This window comes from Emys orbicularis, chromosome 1, assembly GCF_028017835.1.
Source record: "Emys orbicularis isolate rEmyOrb1 chromosome 1, rEmyOrb1.hap1, whole genome shotgun sequence".
NCBI lineage: Eukaryota > Metazoa > Chordata > Testudines > Emydidae > Emys > Emys orbicularis.
Window position 1 is genome coordinate 336,423,743 of NC_088683.1, and position 25,531 is coordinate 336,449,273.

General features: G+C 39.8%; 1 protein-coding gene and 1 pseudogene across 1 annotated transcript; both read left to right on the forward strand.

The window, feature by feature from the left end:
- Positions 1-543: 543 nt before the first annotated feature.
- LOC135873189 (collagenase 3-like) lies at positions 544-10,942 on the forward strand (annotated as a pseudogene).
- Positions 10,943-18,317: 7,375 nt separating this feature from the next.
- On the forward strand, positions 18,318-25,290 carry LOC135879487 (collagenase 3-like). The gene is made up of 10 exons (XM_065405491.1): positions 18,318-18,440; positions 18,536-18,777; positions 19,640-19,788; positions 19,887-20,012; positions 21,226-21,387; positions 22,025-22,142; positions 22,960-23,093; positions 23,457-23,616; positions 24,150-24,253; positions 25,190-25,290. Exons 1-10 carry the CDS (start codon positions 18,318-18,320, stop codon positions 25,288-25,290), a joined length of 1,419 nt encoding a protein of 472 aa, XP_065261563.1.
- The last annotated feature ends 241 nt before the right edge of the window (positions 25,291-25,531 follow it).

Consider the following 25,531-nt stretch of genomic DNA (forward strand, 5'->3'; position numbering starts at 1 on the left):
ACAAAAAATCCTTTGTGGGATCTGGGCAGGGTATGTCATTAAAATTAACGATCAGTGTCAGAGATGTTCAGTGGTCCTGTGTGAAATTAGTGGGTGGTGTCAGTCCTCATCTAAATACACACCGCAATGTAACTCTAAACGGCTTCCTGGGTTAGTCAGCAGAGAGACCAAAGAAGGACTGGCACTTTAATATCTTTTTACCGTAGAGGTGGTCTCTCCAGTTTAGAATGAGGTACGCTGTGTGTGCTTACAATTGTCACTCACTGCTTGTGTTACACCAGTTCTGTAGAAAAAAAGTTACCTTCCATGAGACAGAGCCCTGAAGGAAAAAGAGAGATTACACTATTTTTAACTTTTAAACCACAGGCTTTGACTTTTTGTAAAAGAATGTGATACAGACCATTTGTGTCCTTGAATTAGAGGGAGGATGTACCAGTATCATGTGGATAGGAGATGAGTCAAATGCTCAATATTTTTCATTATAAAAGGCTATTTCCCTATAAAAGGGTGCTCAACAGTATTCGGTAATCATACATGATAAAGATGAAGATGTCTGTTTCCATTGTCCTCCTACTCTGTTGTCTGGCACATTGTTTGCCATTGCCAATTCCTAGAATGGCAACGTTAGAAACTGATGCCATCACGGATAGTGACCTAGACTTTGCAGAGGTATCTAGCTCATCTAACCCACTTTCTTCTTCATTCATCTTATTTTTGTTTCACAAAGTGCCGTGTTTCTCATATTCTTTCAGAGTTATCTGGATGCCTTCTACAAAGCTCTCTTTAATCCAGACGTTGTGCAGAAAAGAAGCGTAGACTCCCTGGCATGTCGACTCCAGCATATGCAGTCATTCTTTGGCCAGGAGATAAATGGCTGGCTGGATTCAGAAACTTTAGATCTCATGAAACAACCAAGATGTGGTGTCCCTGATGTGGCAGAGTACAACTTTTTCCCCAGGAAAATCAAATGGCCATCTTATAACTTGACATACAGGTAAAAGGAGTCTGCTATATTTTGCATTTTCTCCCCTTTTAGTTCTCTGTTTTTGTTGGGCAATACTTTCCATTGATTTCTATAGCTCGTCACGAAAAAAGGGTCTCTTGCTTCTCTGCTGCTGATGGTATTGCTAAAAATCAATGCTATATAATTTGCGTGCATATATTTACAATATACCTATAATAATCCAGAAATATTTAAAGGTTTTTATGGATAATGACCTGAGCATGAGGTCTCAGTACAATGCTGTGGCAAAAAGGGCTAACGTCATCCTTGGATATATAAAAAGGGGAATATCAAGTAGAAGTAGGGAAGTGATCTTGCCTCTGTATACTACACTGGTAAAACCACCATTAGAATACCATGTCCAGTTCTCCACACTTCAAGAAGGATGTGGAAATACTGGAGAGAGTTCAAAGGAGGGCCACAAAAATGATCCAGGGACTGGAAAACAAGCCATACAATGTGAGGCTTAAGGAGCTCAATCTATTCAGCTTATTGAAGAGAAGTCTGAAAAATGACTTAGTCACTGTTTATAGCAGAGGGGGGCAAACTACAGCCCACGGGCCACATCCGGCCCGCAGGACCCTTCCCTCTGGCCCCCGAGCTCCTGCCAGCGAGTGGGGTCAGGACAGGCTTGCGGAGGAGCCAGCCCAACTCCCCAGCAGCGCAGTGGAGCAGGGTGGATGCTAGCCCCTGGCCCCTCCCCTTCAGCCCCCCTCCACTCCCAGCATGCTTTTGCCCTGTCCCCAGCAGCCAAGTTCCGGGGGGCTGGATAGAGGCCACGCCTCGTTGTTTGGGGAGGCATAGCCTTCCCTACCCGGCCCTCCATACAATTTCTGTATCCGATGTGGCCCTAGGGCCAAAAGGTTTGCCCACCCCTGGTGTATAGGTACATAACACATGGAAAAGATATCTGAAGGTGGGAAGCTTTTCAGCCTTACAGAACAAGGCATAAGTGGGTGGAAATTGAAGTTTGATAAATTCAAAACTAGATCCAGTGGTCCTTTCCAGCATTACAGACCATGACATCTATATACACATGTGCTTAAAATCTCTCAGGTTATCATCTTCTTGTGCCTAGATCTTTCTTCTCTCTTTCTTCATAGTCATTCAGAATGTCTAATGCTGCAAAATTAGGTTCAAAATGGTTTTTACTTATCTGCAATGGAAACTCATTCCTGTTTGTTCACTACATGCAAGAGTCCCTTTGAAGCCCACTGATCTCAGTTTACATTATGCATTAGTATTATTTATTGTATTATAGTAGCTCCAAAAGGTGCTAAGTGAGTTCAGGGCCCCATTGTGCTAGGTGCCGTACATACATATATTAAAATTATTGGCAGAGTCTCAGCACAAAAATGTGTAATAGGTTTTGGTTAAGGTGATGAAGTTGGGCAAACTTTAGAGATGGGGGAATCATTTTTAGATGGTAAATGTTGCCAGATTAATTCAGTTTGGGCTTCTTTGGGTTGAAAATGTCAAAGTTGACTTTGTAGTATTCAGATTGCTAACATTGTCTTTGATACATAGGTATTGTATTTACTGAGCAGAACTTACTTTAATTTTAAAAAGGTGGGGGGAGCTTAAAGACCACCCCATTAAGGTTGTCAAATAATTGCATGTGATGTACATTATTTGGCCTACTCACAGAGTAAGGTTCTACTTACTTTGAGCAAGGATAGCAGAATTGGGCCTTCTGTCACTGGAAAGCAGTGTGGACTAATTTATTGCATAGACACAACACTTTTTCCTCCAGGACAGGAGGAGAGGGAAATAGATGTATTTTATGGTGTCTAACTGGAACTGTTCAACACTTTTCATTCAGAAATTTTTTATTTATAGCTATTTTGGAGCAACAAAATTTTCACAGAAACTCTCCATTTTCCTTAAATTTTTTTGTTTTTTTGTTAAAAATCTTTAACAAAACTAAAAGGTTTTGGTTTTCATCAGGGGTGAAAGTAACTTAATGGACTTACCGGTACGCCGGAGTCCTGAGCGGGGGCATGGCCTCAACAGGAAGAGGCGTGGCCTTTAAAGATTTAAAGGCCCTGGGTCTCCGGCTGTGGCTGGGAGCCCCAGGGCCTTTAAATCACCCCGGATCTACCAGCTGCAGAGCCGGCTGGGAGTCCCGGGGCTCAGGGGCGAATTAAAGGGCCCGGGGCTCTGGCCGCCGCTACCCAGGGGCGGCAGTGCTCGGGCAGGGATTTAAAGGGTCCGGTGCTCTGGCCACTGCAGGGGCCGGACCTCCGGGCCCTTTAAATCCCTGCCCGAGCCCAGCTGCCGGAGCTCCGGCGGTGATTTGAAGGGCCCGGGGCTCCCTGCAGTGGCTGGAGCTCTGGGCCCTTTAAATCACCCCCAGAGAAGCCAGTCCAGTCCAGCACGGCGAACCAGCTCTTGCCGGTACCGTACCGGCTTACTTTCACCTCTGGTTTTCATCTTTTTTTTTTTTTTTTCCAAATCTTCCCTCTCTCTATTCCCTCAATTTTTTTTCTACAACAAGCTTTATTTCTAACATTTATCTATGTCTGGAATTTTAATAGTCTTGTTGTTAAACGATATCACAGCTGTTTTTAATAGTCAGTACTTTCTTCATCAGCCTTGAACACGTTTAATAAATAATTTTGCTATGAAGCAAAACAAAGAGACAGCAAAGGTTTTATTGTACTTGTAAACATTCCTTGCAGTATGACCTTTTATTCAGGACATTATATTTTACACTTTAGGACAAGCATCAGAAAAATTGTGAGGCCGTGCATCTCACTCATTTCAAATATTCTGCCATGAGTAGACAGAAAGGTTTTCCTACCCATGCATGTGCTAATGAACAGAATTGTGAAATACACTCCTGATCTGACCCAGGAAGAGGTGGACCAAGCAATCCAGGAGGCATTCAAAATCTGGACTGATGTGACTCCTCTTAACTTCTTCAGACTCTCCTTTGGCACTGCTGACATCATGATCTCTTTTGGAACAAAAGGTGACTGTGGGAAGTTGCTATTAGTGTTTTAAAATTCTATGGGCTACATTCTGCTTTGATTTCGACCCTGCACCACTCCAGAGTGGTTTGACCTGGTTACATGTCAGGTTAGAACTTGGCCTATTGCATTAATCTCATCAGCTGTTTTATGGGGCATTTGGCATTCTGTTTGCTTTATAGAGCATGGTGACTTTTTCCCTTTTGATGGACCTTTCAATCAACGGGCTCATGCTTTCTCACCCGGAGAAAACTTTGGAGGAGATATCCACTTTGATGACGATGAAACCTGGACTAATGATACCAGAGGTGGTAATAACTATTCAATATTATTATTTATAATACAATAACAACCAGAGGCTCCAGTCAGAATTGGGGCCCCATTGTGCGATCTAGTAATAACATCTTACATTTTATAGCATTTTCTGTTTTAAAGCACTTTACAAACTCTGTTGGCCAAATCTTGCAACTTTCAGTGACTTGGGCCCTGCATTGTGATGTGCTAATGGCTGCCTTTAATGTGTCATGTGCCCTCAATGAATCAATGGGGATAGAGGTTGATTAACACTTTGTGAGTCTGGGCCCTTTAATGGAAGTATCAGGTGCCTGGGTGTTCACATACTGAGCAACAATCTGGTCACCCTATCTCAAAAAAGATATATTGGAATTGGAAAAAGGTTCAGAAAAGGGCAACAAAAATGATTAGGGGTATGGAATGGCTTCCATATGAGGAGAGATTAATAAGACTGGGACTTTTCAGCTTGGAAAAGAGACGACTGGGGGTGATATGATAAAGGTCTATAAAATCATGACTGGTGTAGAGAAAGTAAATAAGGAAGTGTTATTTATTCCTTCTCATAACACAAGAACTAGGGCTCACCAAATGAAGTTAATAGGCAGCAGGTTTAAAACAAACAAAAGGAAGTATTTCTTCACACAATGCACAGTCAACCTGTGGAACTCTTTGCCAGAGGATGTTCTGAAGGCCAAGACTATAACAATGGAGGATAAGTCCATCAATGACAATTAGCCAGGATGGGCAGGGATGGTGTCCCTAGCCTCTGTTTGCCAGATGGTGGGAATGAGCAACAAGGGATGGATCACTTGATGATTACCTGTTCTGTTCACTCCCTCTGGGGCACCTGGCTTTAGTCACTGTCGTAAGACTGGATACTGGGCTAGATGGAACTTTGATCTGACCCAGTATGGTCATTCTTATGTTCTGTTGGGTCTGTTAATTCAGTGTTCTGATGTGCACTGCACCGGTGCTGCCTGGTCTCCTGGAGAAACAGCATAAGAAAGAAAAAAAAGAGCAGCATAAATATCCCAATAAGGAGAAAGTGAGGAAGCTGCCAGGACCCCCTTACAGGGAATCTTGGAGAGAGCCCATCTAGGAGCACAGAGGAGTGTGGAGGTCATTTATGTGCCAATTAAAAGGAGAGTTTTTGTTCATGGGTCCATTATGAAAGAGGGAGTGTTTCAGCATAGGTGTATGTGTGCTTTGACGGGAGGGTCTGGGACACACATCTAATTCAGTGAAAGGCAGTGACCCTCCCAGCCACTTTTGTAGTATAGATTGTAAACTGAATTGCTTTGACTAATTCTGATTTGGCTTTGCTGTCTTGCAGCCTTTAATCTGTTTACAGTTGCTGCCCATGAGATTGGCCATGCTTTGGGACTAGACCATTCCAGCAATCCAGAAGCTCTAATGTACCCTATTTACACCTACACTGGAACTAGGGACTTTGTTCTTCCTGAAGACAATGTGGAAGGCATCCAAGCTCTTTATGGTATTGTGTGAAAGTTAACTAGCATTTCTGAGGAAGCTCATGTTGTTTTTGTAGTTTCTGTCATGTCTGCCTACCAACATCATTCCAAACTATTTCTCTATGGCACTTTAACCTCCCCAACTAATCCTGCTTACCAGCAGATGGTCTTTATCACAGAAATGAAACAGAAGCACTGTGCCAAAGGTAACAGCTGAGTGAACAATGTCACATCTCAATATTTGCAGGTCCAGAAGAAAGAACTGTGAATGCCAAAGCCCCAGAGAGGTGATCCAAACTTCTCAGCAGATGAAGATATATATATATATACATACACAGAGAACATGAAAAAAATGGGTGTTGCCATACCAACTATTACGCGTGTAATCAGTTAAGGACATGTAAGTAATGCCAACGAAATTCATCCCTACCATTTGCATTTCATTTCACAGCTATCCGCTTAGTTACTTTTAAGGCCACAAAACAGGAGATGGTGAGCGCATCCTACTGAGGAACCATGAGGGGAACAAAGCCTTCCAAACTTTATCCCCGAAGTACTGCCATTTATTATTGCACCTATGCACCTATTTTTGTGTTGAGTGTAAAAGAAGAGAGAGAAGGAAGAATGAAGGAAATGTACCTTTTTATAACTTTTATTTACATATAGCAGAATCCATTAACTGCACTAGCACTATCCTGTCGGTGTGCATGGTGCTTTATAGCATTAGATTAAAGAGGCCCTGTGCAAAATGCTTGAATCATTATTTAGTTATTTATTTGTACAAGGGTAACACCTAGAGGCCTTAATCAGACTGACCTATTCAGAATCAGCATTAGTTGAAATTTGACCTGCATTTGTAAATCCGAACCTTTTACTTTTCATGAATTGTTCACCAAAAACTAGGTGCCAAATTTGGCCCCAACTGGAGAGCTACTGACACACTTGGGCTGTTGTTCATCAATGAATTTTGAGTTTGAACTTTGTTTACTAGGAGAAGTCACATGAGGAAGGTCACATGACATTCTCTCAGTGTGGCCACCATTCCTGCTTCTGGTTCAGGATGAACCATCAAACCCAGTGTGAACATGCAAGAACCCATTGAACCTTGGCTTACAATGACATTCAAGCCTGGGAAAACTGGGTTCATTCATACCCAAACTTTATAAGCTTCAGAGCCAACAAACCCATTCAGACTAGTTCATGAATGGTCACAAAATAGTCACAAACCCCTCATGAAGAGAACTTGGAAATGTTCTCACAGTGCTAGTTATTGTCATTCCACAGGACATTCCTTACTCTTAACCTATCCCTGGCGTCATGTTAGTATCAAGCTCTTTTGCATTCTCTGCATATGTCTTCCACTATCTTTTCCCTCTTTAATCTGAAGATCATTTACATAAATAAATGAATATCGATATAAGTATATATTTTTGCTTTTTAAATTAGATTTTTCTGGCATCAAACCTCTCAGATGACAGGAGAAAATGCAACTGTTATTAATTCAGTTTGGCCAGATCTTCCAAACCAGATTGATGAAGCTTACGAATGCCCGGGCAAGATCTTGTGTTGATGTTTAGAGGTAAGTAACTTTTCCATTGCCTTCAGACTAGAATTCTATTTTATTTTACTTCTTATATTGCATTCATGTAACCATCCAAAGTGTAAATGTGGCCATTCACAGCAGAGACTGTCTCTTTTTTAAATATTTGTACAGTTCCTAGCACAGTGGTCCATGACTGAAGGTTAGGTGCTACATAAAAAACAGCAAATAATCATATGAATGATTTGTCCAATGCTTGGGTCTCTGCTTAGAAGTGTATAGTCCTTCTTGACTTGGAAAATTAGCTATGTAATTTGTATACAAATGATCAATAACTTATTTTCAAGATGTGAAGGACTGAACTTTTGAAAAAGTAAATAAACATTCAACACAATTCCTCACTGTGCTAGAGAAATATCAAATACTTATTTGTATGCCATCTGTGATAAAGATCATCTCTGCAGGCTGAAAACATTCACTCTACAGGCAGCATTAGGAGTTTTCTTAAATCCTCATTTGGGCAATAATTTACCAGTAATTAAAATCCTAAATGGTAAGTTTACTACTTGCTTGTAATTTTTCCATTGAAAACTTAATGCACCAGATGTTCTGTGTGAATTTCTATTTCTTTCTTCCTAAAATGTTTGTCTGAAGAGATTTTACAACGGAGTTGAAAGTTTCTTTTCAAAATAGCAGCTGAACATACAACATAACTGTGGTTGGCAAACAAAAACCAGGGCTTGAACCATTCTTTTTCCTTTACGTAAATGCTTTACGAAAATATTGTTCTTGTTTCTCAAAATTCCTAAAAACAAACACTTACAGTAGCCCTCACTTCAACAGCTACTTTTTTCCAGCTTATTTTTTTTTTAAGGACAGCTTGTTGTCTTCAGTCTGCACTGGTGATAGCCTTAATTTTCAATGTTAGTGTGATTCAGTAGAATCTTTTGACATTATCCTGAATTACTTGTGCACCTCACAACTCCCACTGAAGTCAATGGCAGGTTTTGGCTCTGCAAAGAATGAAGGACAAGACACCAGGAATGTGGTTTAATTAGGCCACAACTTTATTATGTTACACACCTGGGAACTACCCAGCAACAACTCATCCAGTGCAGGTTATCCTTCCTTCTGTCATCTGTACCACCTGGGGGAGGGCTATCATCAGCTTCCTCCGCCTCCACACAGTTAATCTGGTCCCACAAAACCGCTGGCACCCCAACACCCTCATACAAAGGTAGTGGGGAGGGAAGGGGTTTGTCTTCTTGCTGTACCTGACATTATGAGGCCCAACCCCATCCCCCACCTTCTTTAGGAGATGCCTTTTCCCAATCCACTTCCAATTCTGGTTTATCAGGGAATCAGTCTTACTACTGAACAAGCACCTGCACTGGGCACCTGCTAAATTGCAACAAATGAATTTTACAACCTTACCCTACTCACCATGTCTGTTCCTGTGCTGCTGAGAGGAAGGTGAGAAAACCCACATTGCCTAGGCCAATCTGAAAGTGTGGGAAAAATTCCTTCCCAGCCCTGAAAAGGTGACTAGCAGAATACCCATAGCAAAGCCCAAATCGCCAATCCAAACAGACATGAGGGACACAGGAGCATTTCTTCCCAGCACAGAATGGCACCCTGAGGCAGTGGGAAGGGCTTATAAACCCTCCTCTTCCGTGTGCGGGAGCCATAGGATTTCTCTGCACCCTTCTGTCCAACCAATCAGACACAGAGCCTCCTTACTCCACCCCTCAAACCCACAAGTAGTGCTGCGTGCCCACAAAGAGAGGAGGAAAAAAGGAGGGTGCAATCCTTAAAAGGGCCAAGGGTTTTCTTTCTCCTGCTGGTCCAGACAAAGGTTTCCCACCTCTGAGACTACGGGAGCAGAGGGTAGGGGTAGAGGAATTCTATTACCCTGAATAAACCGCTGTCCTAATTAAGACCACAATCCTGCAAACACTTATGCATGTACGTAGTGCCAGTGGCACTACTCACTGGCTTAAATTTAGACAAGTGCAAGCTCACCTCTTTTAATACAAAGAAGTTGCCAAAAGTAGACTAAGGACAAGATCTCACAGGATTGTGTCCTTAATCTATTTTTGGCAATTTCTTCATATTAAAATAGGTGAATTTATATTTTTACAAAGACCACTTGAATCCTTGGTACCATCTAATGCATCCCATCAAGAGGAGTTCATGGCCATAGTGCCTGAGGTTCGTTTGAGAAAGGACAGAATCAAGTGCCACCCTGGCAGGCTTCTCTCGGTTGCTCAGATTCTGCAATAGTATGTGTGATATAAAAACTTAGATGTGATAGAAAAGTGTAGGGGTTGCTCTCGATGTTCACCTCTGCTTTTTTGAAAATTCCCCTATTGATTTGGTATCACTAAATTTATACAGTGTTTTTCCTTCCATCAATACTTCATGCAGGAAAGAAATTTTGGGCTCTAAAAGGACATGTCATACTTGAAGGCTACCCCAAGAAACTTTATGAACTTGGATTTCCAAGAACCCTCCAGAAGGTCGATGCTGCATTTCATGATACAAAGACTGGAAAGACCAAGTTTTTCGTAGGAGACAAGTACTGGAGGCATAGTATTGGTGGGAGATAAAGAAGTTGGGTGACCCGCTTGTGTTGTCAATTCAATCCAAATATTTGGGTTCAGCAAGGTTAGTGCTGGCTCTATATTTAATATCTCTATTTTAGAGTTTGTGGAAGGTGTAGAATCCATAGACTTGGAGATCAAAGTCCTCAATTTATCCACAGAACAGATACAGCACAGGCATCAGATGTGCAAGGTTTTCCCTTCCTTCCCACTAATATGTCTCCACCCTAAGCTGTCTCAGCTTAAAAGAACTGTTGAATCACCATCAATTAGATAATCTGTTTCAATTTGTTTTTTCCGGTTCATTTTTATTACAGCTAGGATGAACAACGCCATTCTACGGAAAATGGTTATCCAAAACTAATAGAGAAAGATTTCCCAGGAATTGAAAATAAAATTGATGCAACATACCAAGAAAATGGTAAATTTTCATGCTAGTAAAAATGCTTTGCAATAATGATTGGATGTGCCCATAGACTGACATACAGAAATTAGTGCATTAAAACATAACAAGATCTAATTATGTAATTATGTAAAAGAGGCCTACTGCTACCAACATACTGTTGAAATAGATTTTTGTATTAATGTAAATATTAGAATTCTTTAAAATAGAAATGTAATGTGTTAGAAATCTCAAAAACAATACAGAAAATTAAGTTTTGCACTATTACTGTATCCTCTGGCTTTTCGTTTTCCTTTTAAAAAAAAAAATACTATAAACCAAGCCAATTCCTTCCCATTTCGAAGAAGGGTGAGCTGAGGTTGGCTGGACTACAAGGTGGTTGTTTTCCAATATTGTGACAGCCAGAGAGATCATTGGTTATTTTGTAGCTACATTGTTCAAACTAGTAAAGTGATAAACCTACTGGAATGAAAGAAAACAATATTTCTACCTTCTTAAAGAAAAAGTAACATGATGGCTGCGATGATTCTTAAACTGATTTTCTTTTCTTGTAGGTTCCATCTGTTTCTTCCATGGATCAAAGCAATTTGAATATAGCATCTGCCATAACCGTGTTCTTTGTACTTTGAGTGCAAATTGCATATTGTGCTGTTAACCCACATCTCAGTCAGTAGGCATGACAAGTGAGTCAGTTGAACATGTCAAACTACTAGTCCTATGGGTTCTAGTTCTTAATGACAAAGTCTACATGTATGTACTGTGATTGCCGTTAAAAAGTCAACAATTGCCAAGAGATACCACATAGCTAGCACAATACCTTCACTGCTGAAGCAAAATAAAAACTATAGTAGCTCAGATACTAGAATGGGACAGGAATTTTTTGATGAACTGTTTTCCTGGGTTCAGAGTAGCAGCCGTGTTAGTCTGTATCCGCAAAAAGAACAGGAGTACTTGTGGCACCTTAGAGACTAACAAATTTATTAGAGCATAAGCTTTCGTGGGCTACAACCCACTTCTTCGGATGCATCCGAAGAAGTGGGTTGTAGCCCACGAAAGCTTATGCTCTAATAAATTTGTTAGTCTCTAAGGTGCCACAAGTACTCCTGTTCTTTTTGTTTTCCTGGGGTTTTTTGTTTTTCTTTTAAAAGTCAAATTGTCAAAACCAAAACTGTTTATGGGAAAAGGTCAGTTCTGATGAATTTCTCAACTCAATTTTTTTTTTAAAAAAAGTTTCAAAATTGTTGAATCAGCCTGTTTTGACATTTTCAGAATGAAAAATTCTGCTGTCCCAGCTCAAAACAACTTCTTGTGTTGAACTGGGAATTAATTATAGTAAAAAAAAATAACTTGTATAAAATAAAAAATGGCCAAAAATAAAAATGAAACATTTTGAAATGATCGAAACAAAGCATTTCGATTGATCCAAACTGAAATGTTTATGGTTTGTCAATGTGCAAAAATTTTGGAGATTGAATTTTTGTCCTGATTCGTGATGGGAACATTTTTCGAAATCTCAAATGTTTTCCAGGGACAGGAAAAACGTTTCCTAACCAGCTCTATTAGATACCCCTGGCAACTGTTTGTATGTGAAATGAGGATGCAGTGCTTAGACCAGGACACTAAAATCCAAGAGCCCTTGGTTCTATTCCCAACTTTCCTTGGCTATGGTGCTGCAACTGGATTCCCAGAAGTGGGTGGAGCCCCATTAAAATGTTACAGATGCAGCTGTCTGTCTGTATAGTTGCAGGAGCGCGGCCCTTATGTGTGACCTTGGGCAGGCTACTTAACTGCTCCAGTTCTTACTTTACTCAGCTGTAAAATAGGCCTTTTAATACTTTCCTATCGCACAGGGATGTTAAGAAGCAAAGTGTTACTGAATATAGTGAGCTAGCCCTAAGTATTAGAGATGTTTCTATTTTAAAGTTAACTTGCTATAGCAGAGGTTGACAAAGTGGCCTATTCACTATTTGTTTTTCTAAAGTTCACTGTTTGCCAGCTTAGGGTCACAGAAAAAAAAAAAGCCTTCTAATGCTATTTTGGGCACTGAAGGTTTGGAATAAATCAAAATATGACACAGCTTCAATTATTTTCATTTGTTTATTTTGTTTTGAAACCATTTTCTTGGCACGGTCTTTGTTTTTGAATGATTAGCACTTCAGTGCTTGTTTGGGGTTAATCAGTCCCACCACCTCTCTTCCTCTCTGTCTCTGTCTTTCTGGGGGGGGTGGGGGGGGAATTCTTTGTGAAAACTCCTACCTCTCAGCTCCCTGGAAAATGACCATCAATTCCACTTACCTTACACATGACCCCAAAATACGAGAATTGCATAAATTGTTGTTAGCATATTGGTTGTTAGCATATTGTTCAGCAATTTGGCAGACTTGCACACTTGCAAAATCATAGAATCACAGAAGTGTAGGACTGGAAGGGACCTCAATAGGTCATCTAGTCCAGTCCCCTGCACTCAAGGCAGGTCTAAGTAAAACTAGACCATTCCTGACAGGTGTTTGTCTCTGTAACAGTTTGTGCTGGCATGTTTGTACTGGGTGAAATTTACCTATGTGCAAAGGACCAGCACAAGGCCTATGACACACTCAGTACCCACCTTAAGCTTTATTTCACAATCCTCTGCACAGGATGTTTTAACATTAATAGTGGTGTCATCTGTTATCAGCTGAACCTGTGTGGATAGTATTTTATACTTCACACCATCGGACATTGTCAGACCGCTTTGGTATCATTGCAGATAATTGCCAGTTGGAAACATCAGCTAATAACAACATGCTTTACTGCTGTTTCAGGTTAAGGAACTGGACTGGGACTCAGGAGAGCTGGGTTCAATTCCCAGCTCTGTCATTGAATTTCTCTCTCAGCTTAAGTCATGTGATCTCTCTATGACTCACTTCCAGTTCCTCCTATCCCTTGTCTGCCTTTTTCATTTAGATAGTGTTTTCCCATTAGTGTCTAGCAAAAGGGGCCTGCATCTCTCTTGGGGCCTTGAGCCACGAGTGTAATAGAAATAATTATAGTAATACAATCTGTGCCTGCATTCCTTGTATGTCCAAAACTCCCTAATGAAAACAACTGGGTGTGTGTGGAATTCAGGATTCAGCCCATCGCCTGCACATAAGGTGGCTTTTATAAATGATCTTTCATGAATCAACTTCTATTTTAATGTTTTGAGAAATTTTTCTTTAGTGTTTGTGATAAACTAATTATGTACTCAAACAACCTTTCAGCCTATCCTTTTTCTTTGGTGTATGTCTTTCTACCCACCAGCAAAGACCATCCAAACTACTGGAGTTTCTTTTCATTTGTGGACATTGCCTTTAAATAGAAAAGGACCAACATTTATTATGCAGAATCTTCTGTTGGGTGGATTGTTTTTCTATTTTCTTTTAACATTTAAAGTTCAAAAAGCTACCCCTTTTCCTTCTATATTTAACTTTATACTTTTAATACATGTCTGAATAAGTTAAGGTGTTTGCCTAGAAAAAAAAATCATTCCCAGTGTAATTTTTTTCTACAAATAAAATGTCTGTGTCTTTGGGCCATGGGGCCTCAGGGTAATTATTGAAAAGACACTAAAAACAAAGTCTTTAGAAGAGTGCTTTCATTATGGACTTCGAGGTACTCAGGAGCCTGAATACAGTAGCTTAAAAACACTCATTACATCATAGAACTTAGAGATGGAAGAGGACTTTTTGGCTCTCTGGTCCATCCTCCTCCTAGTGCAGGGCAGTCCTGGGCAGTATATTTACTGGTGTTTTGACTAGTCTCACCTTAAATAAAGTTCAGGGCTTCAAACCATTTCCTTGGGGGAATGATACTACAGTCTAACACTGTTCCCTTTTCTTAATTTTGCCCATTTGTCCCTAAATAATTACTCTCCCTCTTATGTTTATAACCTTCAAATGTTTGTAGGTGGTTATCCATCCTCACCTTTAATCATCACTTAGCCAATCTATACTTATTGTAATAACTCTATGATAGGGTGATCAGATGTCCTGATTTTATAGGGACAGTCCTGATATTCGGGGCTTTGTCTTATGCAGGCACCTATTACCCCCCTCCTCCTGTCCCAATTTTTTACATTTGCTATCTTGTCACCCTACTCTGTGACCACCTAGGAATTTGCCGGTGTCACTGTGTTGCACACCATGGACACTCAGAACTTCACTATGACAATGAGCATAGAAATTGTAGCCTTCTATTCCAAAAGCACAGACTCCTACCCAGTGCTCGATTTGTGCCAGGGCTTGCGGGGGCTGCGGGTTTGGCAGTTCCTAGTCCTGGCACCTCTAGGCTTGCCATGTCAGTTAAGAAAGTGAAAAAAATTGCTTGAGCCCCAGCAACTCTTTCATAACAAATTAAGCACTGCTCCTACCACCTGAGCAAGAAAAGAGTTGATATTAGTAGCCTAGAGCCTAAGACACACAGTGGATCACTTCTAATTCCAGCCTGTAGTGGGCAGTGGAGCACAAACACACCAGCTGTTCTATTACATGCTGCCTTAGTTAGAGGAAGCTAATTTCAGAGCATCTGGATTCACAGGAGTTTAAATCTTAAACCCACAGGAGTTTAAATTATTCCTGGATACTAACACACATCTTTGAGACTGCTTAGGACTCAGATTTGCTGCTGTTCCACACAGCAGTGATGCTCAGAACTTCACAACAACAGTTGGGATTGAATTGAGTAAAGGGTTACTTTGGAAGGTTATTTTAAACACGACAAGGCAGATACTCAGGTGGGGTTAATTGTCAGAGCTCTTCTGATGGCGGTGGAGCTATGACAATTAATACTAACTGAGGATCTGCCACTACCATTTAATCCGGTTAAAAGCAATACCACATATGTCAGGTTTCAGAGTAGCAGCCGTGTTAGTCTGTATCCGCAAAAATAACAGGAGTACTTGTGGCACCTTAGAGACTAACAAATTTATTAGAGCATAAGCTTTCGTGGGCTACAACCCACATATGTCAGTAATGCAATATTGAGAATTGACTGACTCAGGGTGCATTTTTTTTAGAGGGAAGGAAGTAGGAGATGAATAAATCATTATTGGATCTATTATTAGAAAGATTATATGCCAGAATTTACCATGTTATTACCTGTGATTTGCCTATGCATTGAGTTGCCAGCTATATGATATGCGGTCTGAGTGGGAATGCAGCAATGACCTGAGATTCATCAGTGTAGGGTGAGGAGTAGGGGCTGGGCAGAGCACCAGAACTGAGCTGCCAGTCACAGCCAGGTGAGAAGGGGCAGGAGAGAGGGGATGAGCAAAGCAAAAGAATGTAGCTACTTATTGCTGATGTTGATGCATGAGAGGAAAAGAAACTAGTGTAACTGTCACAACCCAGGGGGAGTTTGCAGATGCTGCAGTTAGAAAAATTATCTTCTTAGTGGCAAACTGAATGAGTTTGACAAGGAATGAATGAAACACAAGAACGTGAAACCCCACAATCCTATTATGTCAAAGTTCCTTCTTAGAGTAGAACTGTAATTTAAGAAGAGATGAGAATTTACCTTTCTACCACCACTGTATCTGAGTGCACGTGGAAGGATCTAAAGGTGGACTGGATAACACTCACCTGCTAACTGGGGCGTGTAACTAGAGAGCCATGGAGTGGCGAGGATGCCGATACCCCTCGCCTTCCCTTCCCCTGTGGGTGATGGGAGGGGGAGAGAGAGAAAGGGAGGGGAATTTGGCTCCTCTTGATTTCCCTTCCCCCTCCCTCCCTGGGACAGGGGTTTGGCTTTAACTAGTTCTGAGCTCTGAGCCTCTCCTACCTGTTCCCACTGCAATTGGATGACTAGGGTCATGACAGACCGACTGACTGGCTCCCACTTCCAGAGGCAGGGGAAGGAAGCAGAGGTTGTTTTTGCCCACTGCTGGCTTGTAGCCATTTTAGCTTTGTTCCAGCACCACCCTTTCACACCTTTATTTCTGGAGTTCTTGGGCTTCTGGGGACTATACTGATCACCAGATTTTTATGGAGGGTCTGAAAGGGATTTTTTTTCCCCATATGGGAAAATTGAGAAATGACTGTGGGATTTTTTCACCTTCCATCTGGCATCTTGGACGTCTGGTTTAGGGATTTACATTACATTTGTCACAATGTTGGCAAGCTCCAGTGTGGTTGGTGTGTTAAGAAAGGGTCTGATGTGAGGTCTCTGTAACCCAATGGGCTCAGAGCACAACACTGCATGGTAAGGAAGTAAGCCTTCATGGCTCATCTCTCCTAGCTCCAGCATGGAGGAGAGGAATGGGTTGGGACTCTGATTGCCTGCCAGGGCAGGCCTGGGCATGTAGAAAGGGAATTGCCCTCAGACCCATCCTAAGGTTTGTAGAACCCAGGGCCCAGCTAAATTCCACACTAGAACAGCCCTGCTGGGTAGTCCAGGGAGGTGTTTCTCATTGCCTAATAGTTTAAAAAACAGAGGCCTCCACATTTAACTATACTCTGACATATGTGTCTCGCTTCAGTGTCCACATCAGCATATTAGAAAGGGAAAATCCTGCATTTGTAGGCGAATGGACAAGATGATTTAATAGGTGTTTTCCATCTCTAATTGCTATGACTACATTTAGCACTGGTTCAAACTTGCAGTTAAATTAAAAACTTGGCCAAATAATTCAGCACAAAATTCCACCCACTTTCATCTATTTTTGCGATTTGTCATCTCTTGATAAAACATTATTTGTCATTTGGGCAACTGGCTGAATTTTTACCCATTTAGCTTCACTGGATCCTGTTTCATCAACAGGCTGAATTAGGCTGAGACATGTTGTGTAGTATAGTCTCAGATGGAAGATCAGACTAAATGAAGGTGGCGGGGGAATTTCAACACTGACAAAACCTTGATCTGGCATACAGGCAAGTAAGAATGTAATGTGACGTGGACAGAATCAGTGATGGTAGCCAGTCTGTATTTTCCAAAGCGCAGAATGAGCTGAGATTGAGTTGACTTTATGGAGAAAAGGAGTAGCCTCAAACTCAAAAATTCTGTAGCATTCGCTGCTGTCATATTACCAGTTTCACTACATCTTGTGCTTTGTAAATTATTGTAATCACATGCTTCTATCATGCTTTGTATACAAACAGAATCTGCCTATTTAAGGTTTTACATAGCCCACATGACAGTAGTAACTGTGTGCCTAATGGACCTATGACGGTATCCCACATACATTATATTATTGTTTTTAAGGGAAGTCAGATTCCATGAACTGGCCATTTTACAGGCTCATATTTGCCATTGATCAAATACTTCTCTAAGGCCAGCATTTTCAACTGATTTTCAGTTGCTGTGTTTTCAGGTACATCTCAACTTGGTAGCCAAAACCTGGGTCATCCAAATCCATTTCTGAAAATGTGTCTGTAAATGATTCTGATCTGTACTGAGACCCACTACTATCACGATCCCAGCAACAAAACTGTTGTTACAGTTTTAGACTAAAAATTAAAACAAATAAAGAAACCCCAAAACAGGAACATGTTAGTAATATAATATACTCCACATTGTTGTTGTCTTATGAAGCAAGATGGTAAGTTTGCTAAACAATTGATGTGCTAATGAATGAGTATAGACATTAAAATTATGCAGTTATTTTACTTTAAGACAATCCATCTGTTCACAGAGCTTGTCATTTAGTGTCGCTTTGTCTGACAAAATAAAAGGAAAGTAATTATCCTATCAAAGGCGAAAAAAGTAGGTCAGTGTAAGTTATTGCAAAGTAATGAAATAATGCTGAGTTGCTTCTTCACAATACTTCCCACAGCATCTGTAAATATGCTGAGAGCATGTTTATATAAAGATATAGTTTCTAAGCCCTTAGTGGGACCACAGATGCCCAAACCAGGACTTCTTGGAATGAAGAAATAAACCAGCTGTGTAAGCATGTTTACTTTGCAATGACAAGGACATTCTAATTTGTCCACAAGAGATGATTCACCAGTTTAGGTCTATAAAAGTAAAGGTATTTACACTCTAAAAATCAGAGTTTCAGAACCCAAGAATTCAGCATGATGCATCCAAGCTTTGCAGCTGCCTTCCTTTTCTTGCTGGGCTTGTCATATTGTTTGACACTGCCTATTCCCCATGAAGACAGTGATGAATTCACAACGGAAGACCTCCAGTTTGCAGAGGTACAGTATAAAATCAATCTTCACATATTAAGGTTGGCTGTTTGATTGCCTTTGTTCTTTGGAAACTGGAAATATTATTTTATTTTTTTCCCTAGCGCTATCTAAAGACACATTACAACCTACGTTCCAGTCCTGCTGGCATAAGGAAGAAGAATGCCAACTCAGTGGCAGCCAAACTTCGAGAAATGCAGTCTTTTTTTGGGCTGGAGGTGACTGGCATATTAGATGAAGAAACATACGAGCTGATGCAACAGCCAAGATGTGGTGTCCCCGATGTGGGGGAATACAACTTTTTCCCTAGAAAACTAAAATGGTCAAAAAATAATTTAACATACAGGTAAAATTATAATATTTAGTGTTATTGTTTCTTATTTTCAAGTTATCCTGCTATATAGTTGTTCAACAGCCATTATATTGTATATTAGATTGACAAGCTCAGCAAGAAGAAAGGATAGTCTAGACTTCGTAAAAATCTCATGTTGCAGTTTTAAAATCTATATGGCCCTGATCCATAGCTCATGGAAGTCAATGTGAGTCTTACCATTAACTTTAGTGGGCTTTGGATCAGGCCCTACCTAAATTTCTTTAATGAACTCAGTTATCACACTATGATGCCATTAAAAAGTCACTATTTGCCGGAAACCAAAGAGTGGTAAACAAGAGAGAAAGAGAGAGGGCTATTTTCCCTATGTATTGAATATGGAAATAAAAGTGGTATCTCTGATAATGCTATGTAGTAAGCTGTTAACAAACATTGTTTTTAATGATGACCACTGTATCTCTTTAATGTCCCCTCGATCATGTATTGTCTCTCCAGAATGGTCAGGTGCATGAGATATTTCATATCTCTTCAAAATACTTATAAAAAAATATACTGAATAAAGTCCCATATTATCTATACAAAATATCTTAATAAAGAACATACTTTTAGTTTCCTGGGGTTTCTCTAGTGCATATAATAATGGCAAAAAACAAACAAACAAACAAACAAACAAATCCCAAACTATTAGGTCATTATCTTTCTGAATGATACTGATAGATGGAAATGTACATTTTTATTTTTGGAGCACTGTACATTAATAATCCAGCTTTTGAGAAGTGGCTGTCTCCCAGTCAAAAGTTGGTTTTCATGGAGGTACATTGAAAAGTTCCTTGGCCCTGCAGAAAGGTTAATTGAAGATATTTTATCTGATTGATAGAATTGTGAATTACACTCGAGATCTGACACGTGCTGAAGTGGACAGAGCATTCAAAAAGGCATTCAAGGTTTGGTCTGAAGTGACACCACTGAACTTTACTAGAATTCGTAGTGGCACTGCTGATATCATGATTTCCTTTGGAACTAAAGGTAACAGAGAAAGATTACTTTTTGGCAGTTTAATTATATTTTCACCTGTTTAAAAATTAGATGTAAATGCTGTCGGTATTTTAAATGTTGCTTTGTAGAACATGGTGACTTTTATCCCTTTGATGGACCTTCTGGATTACTGGCTCATGCTTTTCCTCCTGGACCAAATTATGGCGGAGATGCCCATTTTGACGATGATGAAACCTGGTCAACTGATTCCAGAGGTAACATAAGTTCTAAAGATCACTTTAACTAGAGCTGGGTGCACTATTTGTTTCAAATAATATTGGTTATGAATTCTGTCCCTTTTGGATAGCAAATCATTCACAATCTCATCCTGATTTCATAAAATGTATTTGCTATTCAGAATATTTGCCAGATACTTTGGATGGATAATTTTCACCCTATATGTTGTTTGTGAACAGTTTGCTTTGACTGTTCCCTATTTGTTTTTTATTATTCATGTTGTGTGACTGGTTACTGAAGTCACAGGGAGCTGTTTTTAATCCCAGATTGTAGATAGGAGTATGGTACACGTCTTGCATGAATTATGGACAAAACAATTATTTGTGTTAAAATTTGGAATTTGCAACTCTCTTCTAGAATACCTGTCAGTTGTCTGAATACAACAGAATAATGAATCACATGACCCATGAACCCAGAGAAACAAGGCAGTTTGGGTTTTTTACTATTCAAACATCTCATTGTTTCACTTGCAATTTGAGGGTGTCCAGCTTGGATGTCAGACAGATGGTGTGACCCCCAGTAAGCCAGTGGGAGTTGTAGATACTCACCATATCTGAAAATCAGGCCACTTTTATGAAGTTTGAAAATATTTGCCCTTGTCTGCACAAAGAGCCATTTTTGAAAAATTGATCCAATTGTCACTAACATTTTTTCAACTGCGGACACTGTTTTTCAGCACCGTGTCATCTAGCTTTGCTGGGAACAGATTTAATTGATCCAGTGCTGGAAATAGCATTGATTGTCAATGGACTATCTACACTAGGGATGGAATCCTGGCAAAACTTCCATTAACTTCATTGGACCAGGATTTCACCCTACAACTTCAAACATTGCTAAGATGGTTGAGTTGAACTGGGGTTGGTGATAGTGGGAAATTTTTCAAATACAATTTAGTATAAGAAAAAACGTAAGGGGCTCAGGCTATTAGGCCCTTACTCAAACAAAATTCCCATTGTCTTGGATGAAGACAGCAGGATTGGACTGTGTATCTCAGCATCCCCATCTGTAAAATGGAGTAATAATATTTAGAGTTAATTATTTCATGTATGTTCACTTCTTAGAAGATGCAGAGATCTATATAATTGTTTTGTATCGTCAGTGCAAAAAAGCCATTGTGAAAGAGGATCAGGCAATAAACTGCATTCAGATACATGTGTATAGTATTTTTGCTTTTGCTTTGCTTTCTTATAGGATACAACTTGTTTCTTGTGGCTGCCCATGAGTTTGGTCACTCTTTGGGACTTGAGCACTCCAGAGACCCGGGAGCTCTCATGTTCCCTATTTACACCTACACTGGCAACACTGGGTTCTTGCTTCCTGACGATGATGTGCAAGGGATCCAAGCTCTCTATGGTTTGTCTTCCTTTTGCCATTTTATCCATGTATCCTAGAATGTACATGTTGCACTGCAATTTAGCTTAGGGCTAGCAATCTGCTGCTGGTGTTCCTATTGCTCAATGGTCAGTACCATGGTAAATTAAGATAGAAACCCTGGATCCTGGGAACCGGGCCTCAGGGTCAGAAGACACCCACATTTAACAGTCTTGCAGAAACTGTAGCAAGCAGTGTCAAGTGCACAGGTGATTGCTGCTAACTGGTTACCTGCTATAGTGGACTTAAGGTCCCTGAGCTGTCTCCCATGGGAGGATGATTGAAGACTATGAAGTAGGAGAAACAGAAATGCCCATATGAGAGACCTTGGGAGGAAGCAATCTTCTCAGAGGCCCTAAAGACATGGTGTCAATGGCACCCATTTAGTTTTAGTCACAAATATCTTTGCAACGTAACTAAACCCCAAAACATAGGTACATGATTTGCCAGAGGAAGAATAAGAAGGGAAAGCAAATATCATTAGTCCAGACAGTTTGTCCTTGATGGTTGTATTCATTCTGGCACTGGTGGACTCTTCAGTGTCCCATTTAGTACATAGTTATCTTACATGGAAGAAGAACAAAAGCAGTCAAAGCTAAGTTATAATTTATGGTTACAGGTGCAGGAGACAGAGATCCCAACCCCAAACACCCCAAAACTCCAGAGAAATGTGATGAAAATTTGTCACTTGATGCAATAACAGAACTTCGAGGAGAAATGGTGATCTTCAAGGACAGGTGAGACAACAATAAATGATGCACTGTATGGTTTACACATATGCTTCTTTTGCTGTATAGGGCCCAGCCAACTCACTACTAGAACTACACTTGGTACAGCCTTTTTAATTTCCATTACTTTATCATTTGTTTCTGAAAATATAATTGATTAGTTCTTTTTCTATCTTCCAATAAATCTGCTAACTTTCTCCCTTAGAGGTTAATCTCTTTTACTAAGCACAACTAAAATAGGTTGTGAAATCAACAGAAATGACTGTAAGGGCTATATAGCATATCACATTTAAGCAGCCTTTATAACATAAATATGGGCTTGATTCCCTGTCACACTGGTGACAATCAAGAATTCCTGGAAGTCAATGCAGTTATATTGATGTGAAACTGGTGTGAATGGGGGTCAGTCTCCACATGATCAAGCAGACATATTTACCATTTCATGGGATTGCACTGGATTTTTGCCAAAATTCAGAAATTATTTAGTTTTCTGTGCAAAATTGCACTGCACACAGCAATCTTACATGGTGCACTGCCACGTTTATCTGTACTTTCTCTTCTTAAGGGAAGAAAGTTGGACAAAATGAAATCAAGACATCAGTTTTTTCTCTCCTGTGAAAGTGTTCATGTTATGAATGAGCTAGGTAGTCTGAACCATCATGGCTAGGAGAGGAGATGGAGCTTCTCCTTGAATTAAAATGTGCTCCACATTATAGAAAAGACTGAGAACCCCAAATTAGTTAATATCTGTGAAACACTGTGAAAACAATACCATGCCATACCATGAAGAAGATGATAAAAAGTCCATTTTCTCTTTCTGAATTAGGTTCTTCTGGCGCCTACATCCTCAGATGGTTGACGCAGAACTGGTGTTAATTAAGTCATTTTGGCCAGAACTTCCAAACAAGATCGATGCTGCCTATGAAAACCCCATGAAAGATCATGTGTTCATATTTAGGGGTAAGCCTTTTGCAAATGGCAGAAAAGTAGAAGCATCTTAATCAGTCTAATTTAATAAAGCTAATTAGGGTTAAATCCTATAGTCCTCACTCAAACAAAACTTCCATTGGTTTCACCCCACGTGACACTACAAGATCTTCAATGGACTGGAGAGTGCAGAATTTAGACTAGAAGGTTAGGTCCTCATCTGGTGTAATGGCTTCATTTTACACCAGGTGAGGATCTGGCCCCATATGATCTAAGTCACATAAAACTAATAATGTCAAATAATAACAATGTAATCATTATTGCTGGGTTTTACTCTTCTAATCCCTTTCCATTGATGCTTATAAAAGATTAACATTTTGTCATCATTATTTACAGGCAAGAAATTTTGGGCTCTGAATGGCTATGACATAGTTGAAGGTTACCCTAAAAAAATATATGAATTGGGATTCTCCAGAGAGATGAAAACAATAGATGGGGCTGTCCACATTAAAGACACTGGCAAGACTCTCTTTTTTACTGGAGACAAGTACTGGAGGTATGTTAGAGAATTACTAGTTCTTATTTTCAATTCTGCCAAGTTTAATTGTATACAAAAGGGCCAATTTTTTTGTGTGGCACAGGGTTGTAAGTTACTGCTGCCCTAAACCAGCAGCAGATTTGACCCACTTTGTTCTAGTTTTCTTGTGCTGGCCAATGCGTTGGGTGTAGAGCCAATGTTCCATCCATCCCCTGACACTTTCTGCCTACCTGCTCCAGTGACAGACATGCAGCACCATCGCCTCTATATACCTAGGTACAATCTAGCCTTTCAATTCTGTAGTTTATTACCCAACCTTTAAAAATTTACCTTTATTGTTCTTGTACCAGCTGAGGTTGTGTTTCTGATATAAGGAGGCCTGGAGAATTGAACTCATACTCACCATTTCATTTGGCATAGACAATCTAGTGACTTCCAGCCACTCACAACTTGGGTATCTTTGAACAAGGTACCTAAAGGCGATAGGACATTTGTCAGATTGCAAGTCATGCAAGTTCATTGAATTTGTGTTTTTTCCATGTTTAACATAGCTATGATGAAGAAAACCAAGTTATGGAAAAAGGCTACCCCAGACTGATAGAGGAAGAATTCCCAGGAATTGGCAATAGAGTGGATGCAGTCTACCAAAAAAATGGTATTTTTTCCCTTTCATTACTATCATTAGAGCTGGTCCAAATTCAGAATTTCCAGCATATACAAATTTCCTTCCATCCCAAATCAAAACAAAAAGTTCAAATTTTCCTGTGAAATGAAATTTCTGAAAAAAATTCATTTTGGAAATTTTGAAACAACCTTATCCCATTTTGTTTAAAAATATTTCATTTCGATCTTATAGAAATGTTAAATTTCAAGCAACATAATATATAAAAATCAAACCAATAAAGTTGAAACAAAGCACATTGATCTTATAGAAAGGAAATGTTTCAATGATTTTGTCAAAATTTTCAATGCAATCAATATGTTCTCGTGATAGTCATTCAACATTTTCTGATGGAAAAGTGTTCCATTTGAAAATTTTCACCATGTATTATTTCCTGATATTTTAAATTGTTTTCTTCCCTTTTAATTGTACAGTGCTTTATATATAAGAGTGAGTTTGGTGGGCAGGTTTTAGGATTTTGTAGGAGGGAAACTCAGAAAGGAAGGTGAAGTATCTTTTCCAGAACCACCCAACAGATCTCTGGTAGAACCCTGGGTCAGAACTCAGCATCAGAACTCTACACAATGTGTCCATGTTTCTGAGACCAGACTATATTGTCTCTAAATAGCATTTGAAAATCAGGGAATTAAATAAATGAGTAACCACACGATTTTCACAGGCATATGCTATGTAAAAAGAGAAGAACCGAGTTTCTGAGCATCCAAAATATTGACCGCTTGGACCAATTTAAGAGCCAGAATGAGGCCAATTTGAAAATTTAGCTCAGTTTTAAATAGCAAATCATTCAGCTGAATAGATTTAGTCTGAAAATCCAGGATTTCTTTTTATTTGAAGTAATACTTTTAACAAATCCCCAAATGATATCAATTTCTGATTGCAATTTCTTTTAACAAGTCTTTTCCCCCGTAGGTTACATCTACTTTTTCAACGGACCACTGCAGTTTCAATATAGCATCTGGAGTAAAAGAATTGTTCGTGTCTTGAAAACTAACTCCATGTTCTGGTGCTAATCGCTTTCTGCTTGGGTACCATGCTGCAGGCTGTAGAACAGCCTACAGCAAATGGAAATATTATTGTGGGAATAGGGATTTATAGAGAATGATTCTGTGAACAAACTCTGTTTATCTACCACCAAAGCTATACTGTATATATGGGAACTATATAGCTTATGTCAGTCTGGAACTGAATTAATTTAATAGGAGGAGAGAGAAGAAAATGATTAGCATTTCAAGGGACATTAGACCATTTAAA

Coding starts and splice junctions, on each gene's coding strand:
- LOC135879487 (XM_065405491.1), top strand. CDS start 18,318: ATGATGCATCCAAGCTTTGCAGCTGCCTTCCTTTTCTTGCTGGGCTTG. Junction 20,013..21,225: donor CTGGTCAACTGATTCCAGAG/GTAACATAAGTT, acceptor GCTTTCTTATAG/GATACAACTTGTTTCTTGTG. Junction 21,388..22,024: donor AGGGATCCAAGCTCTCTATG/GTTTGTCTTCCT, acceptor TTATGGTTACAG/GTGCAGGAGACAGAGATCCC.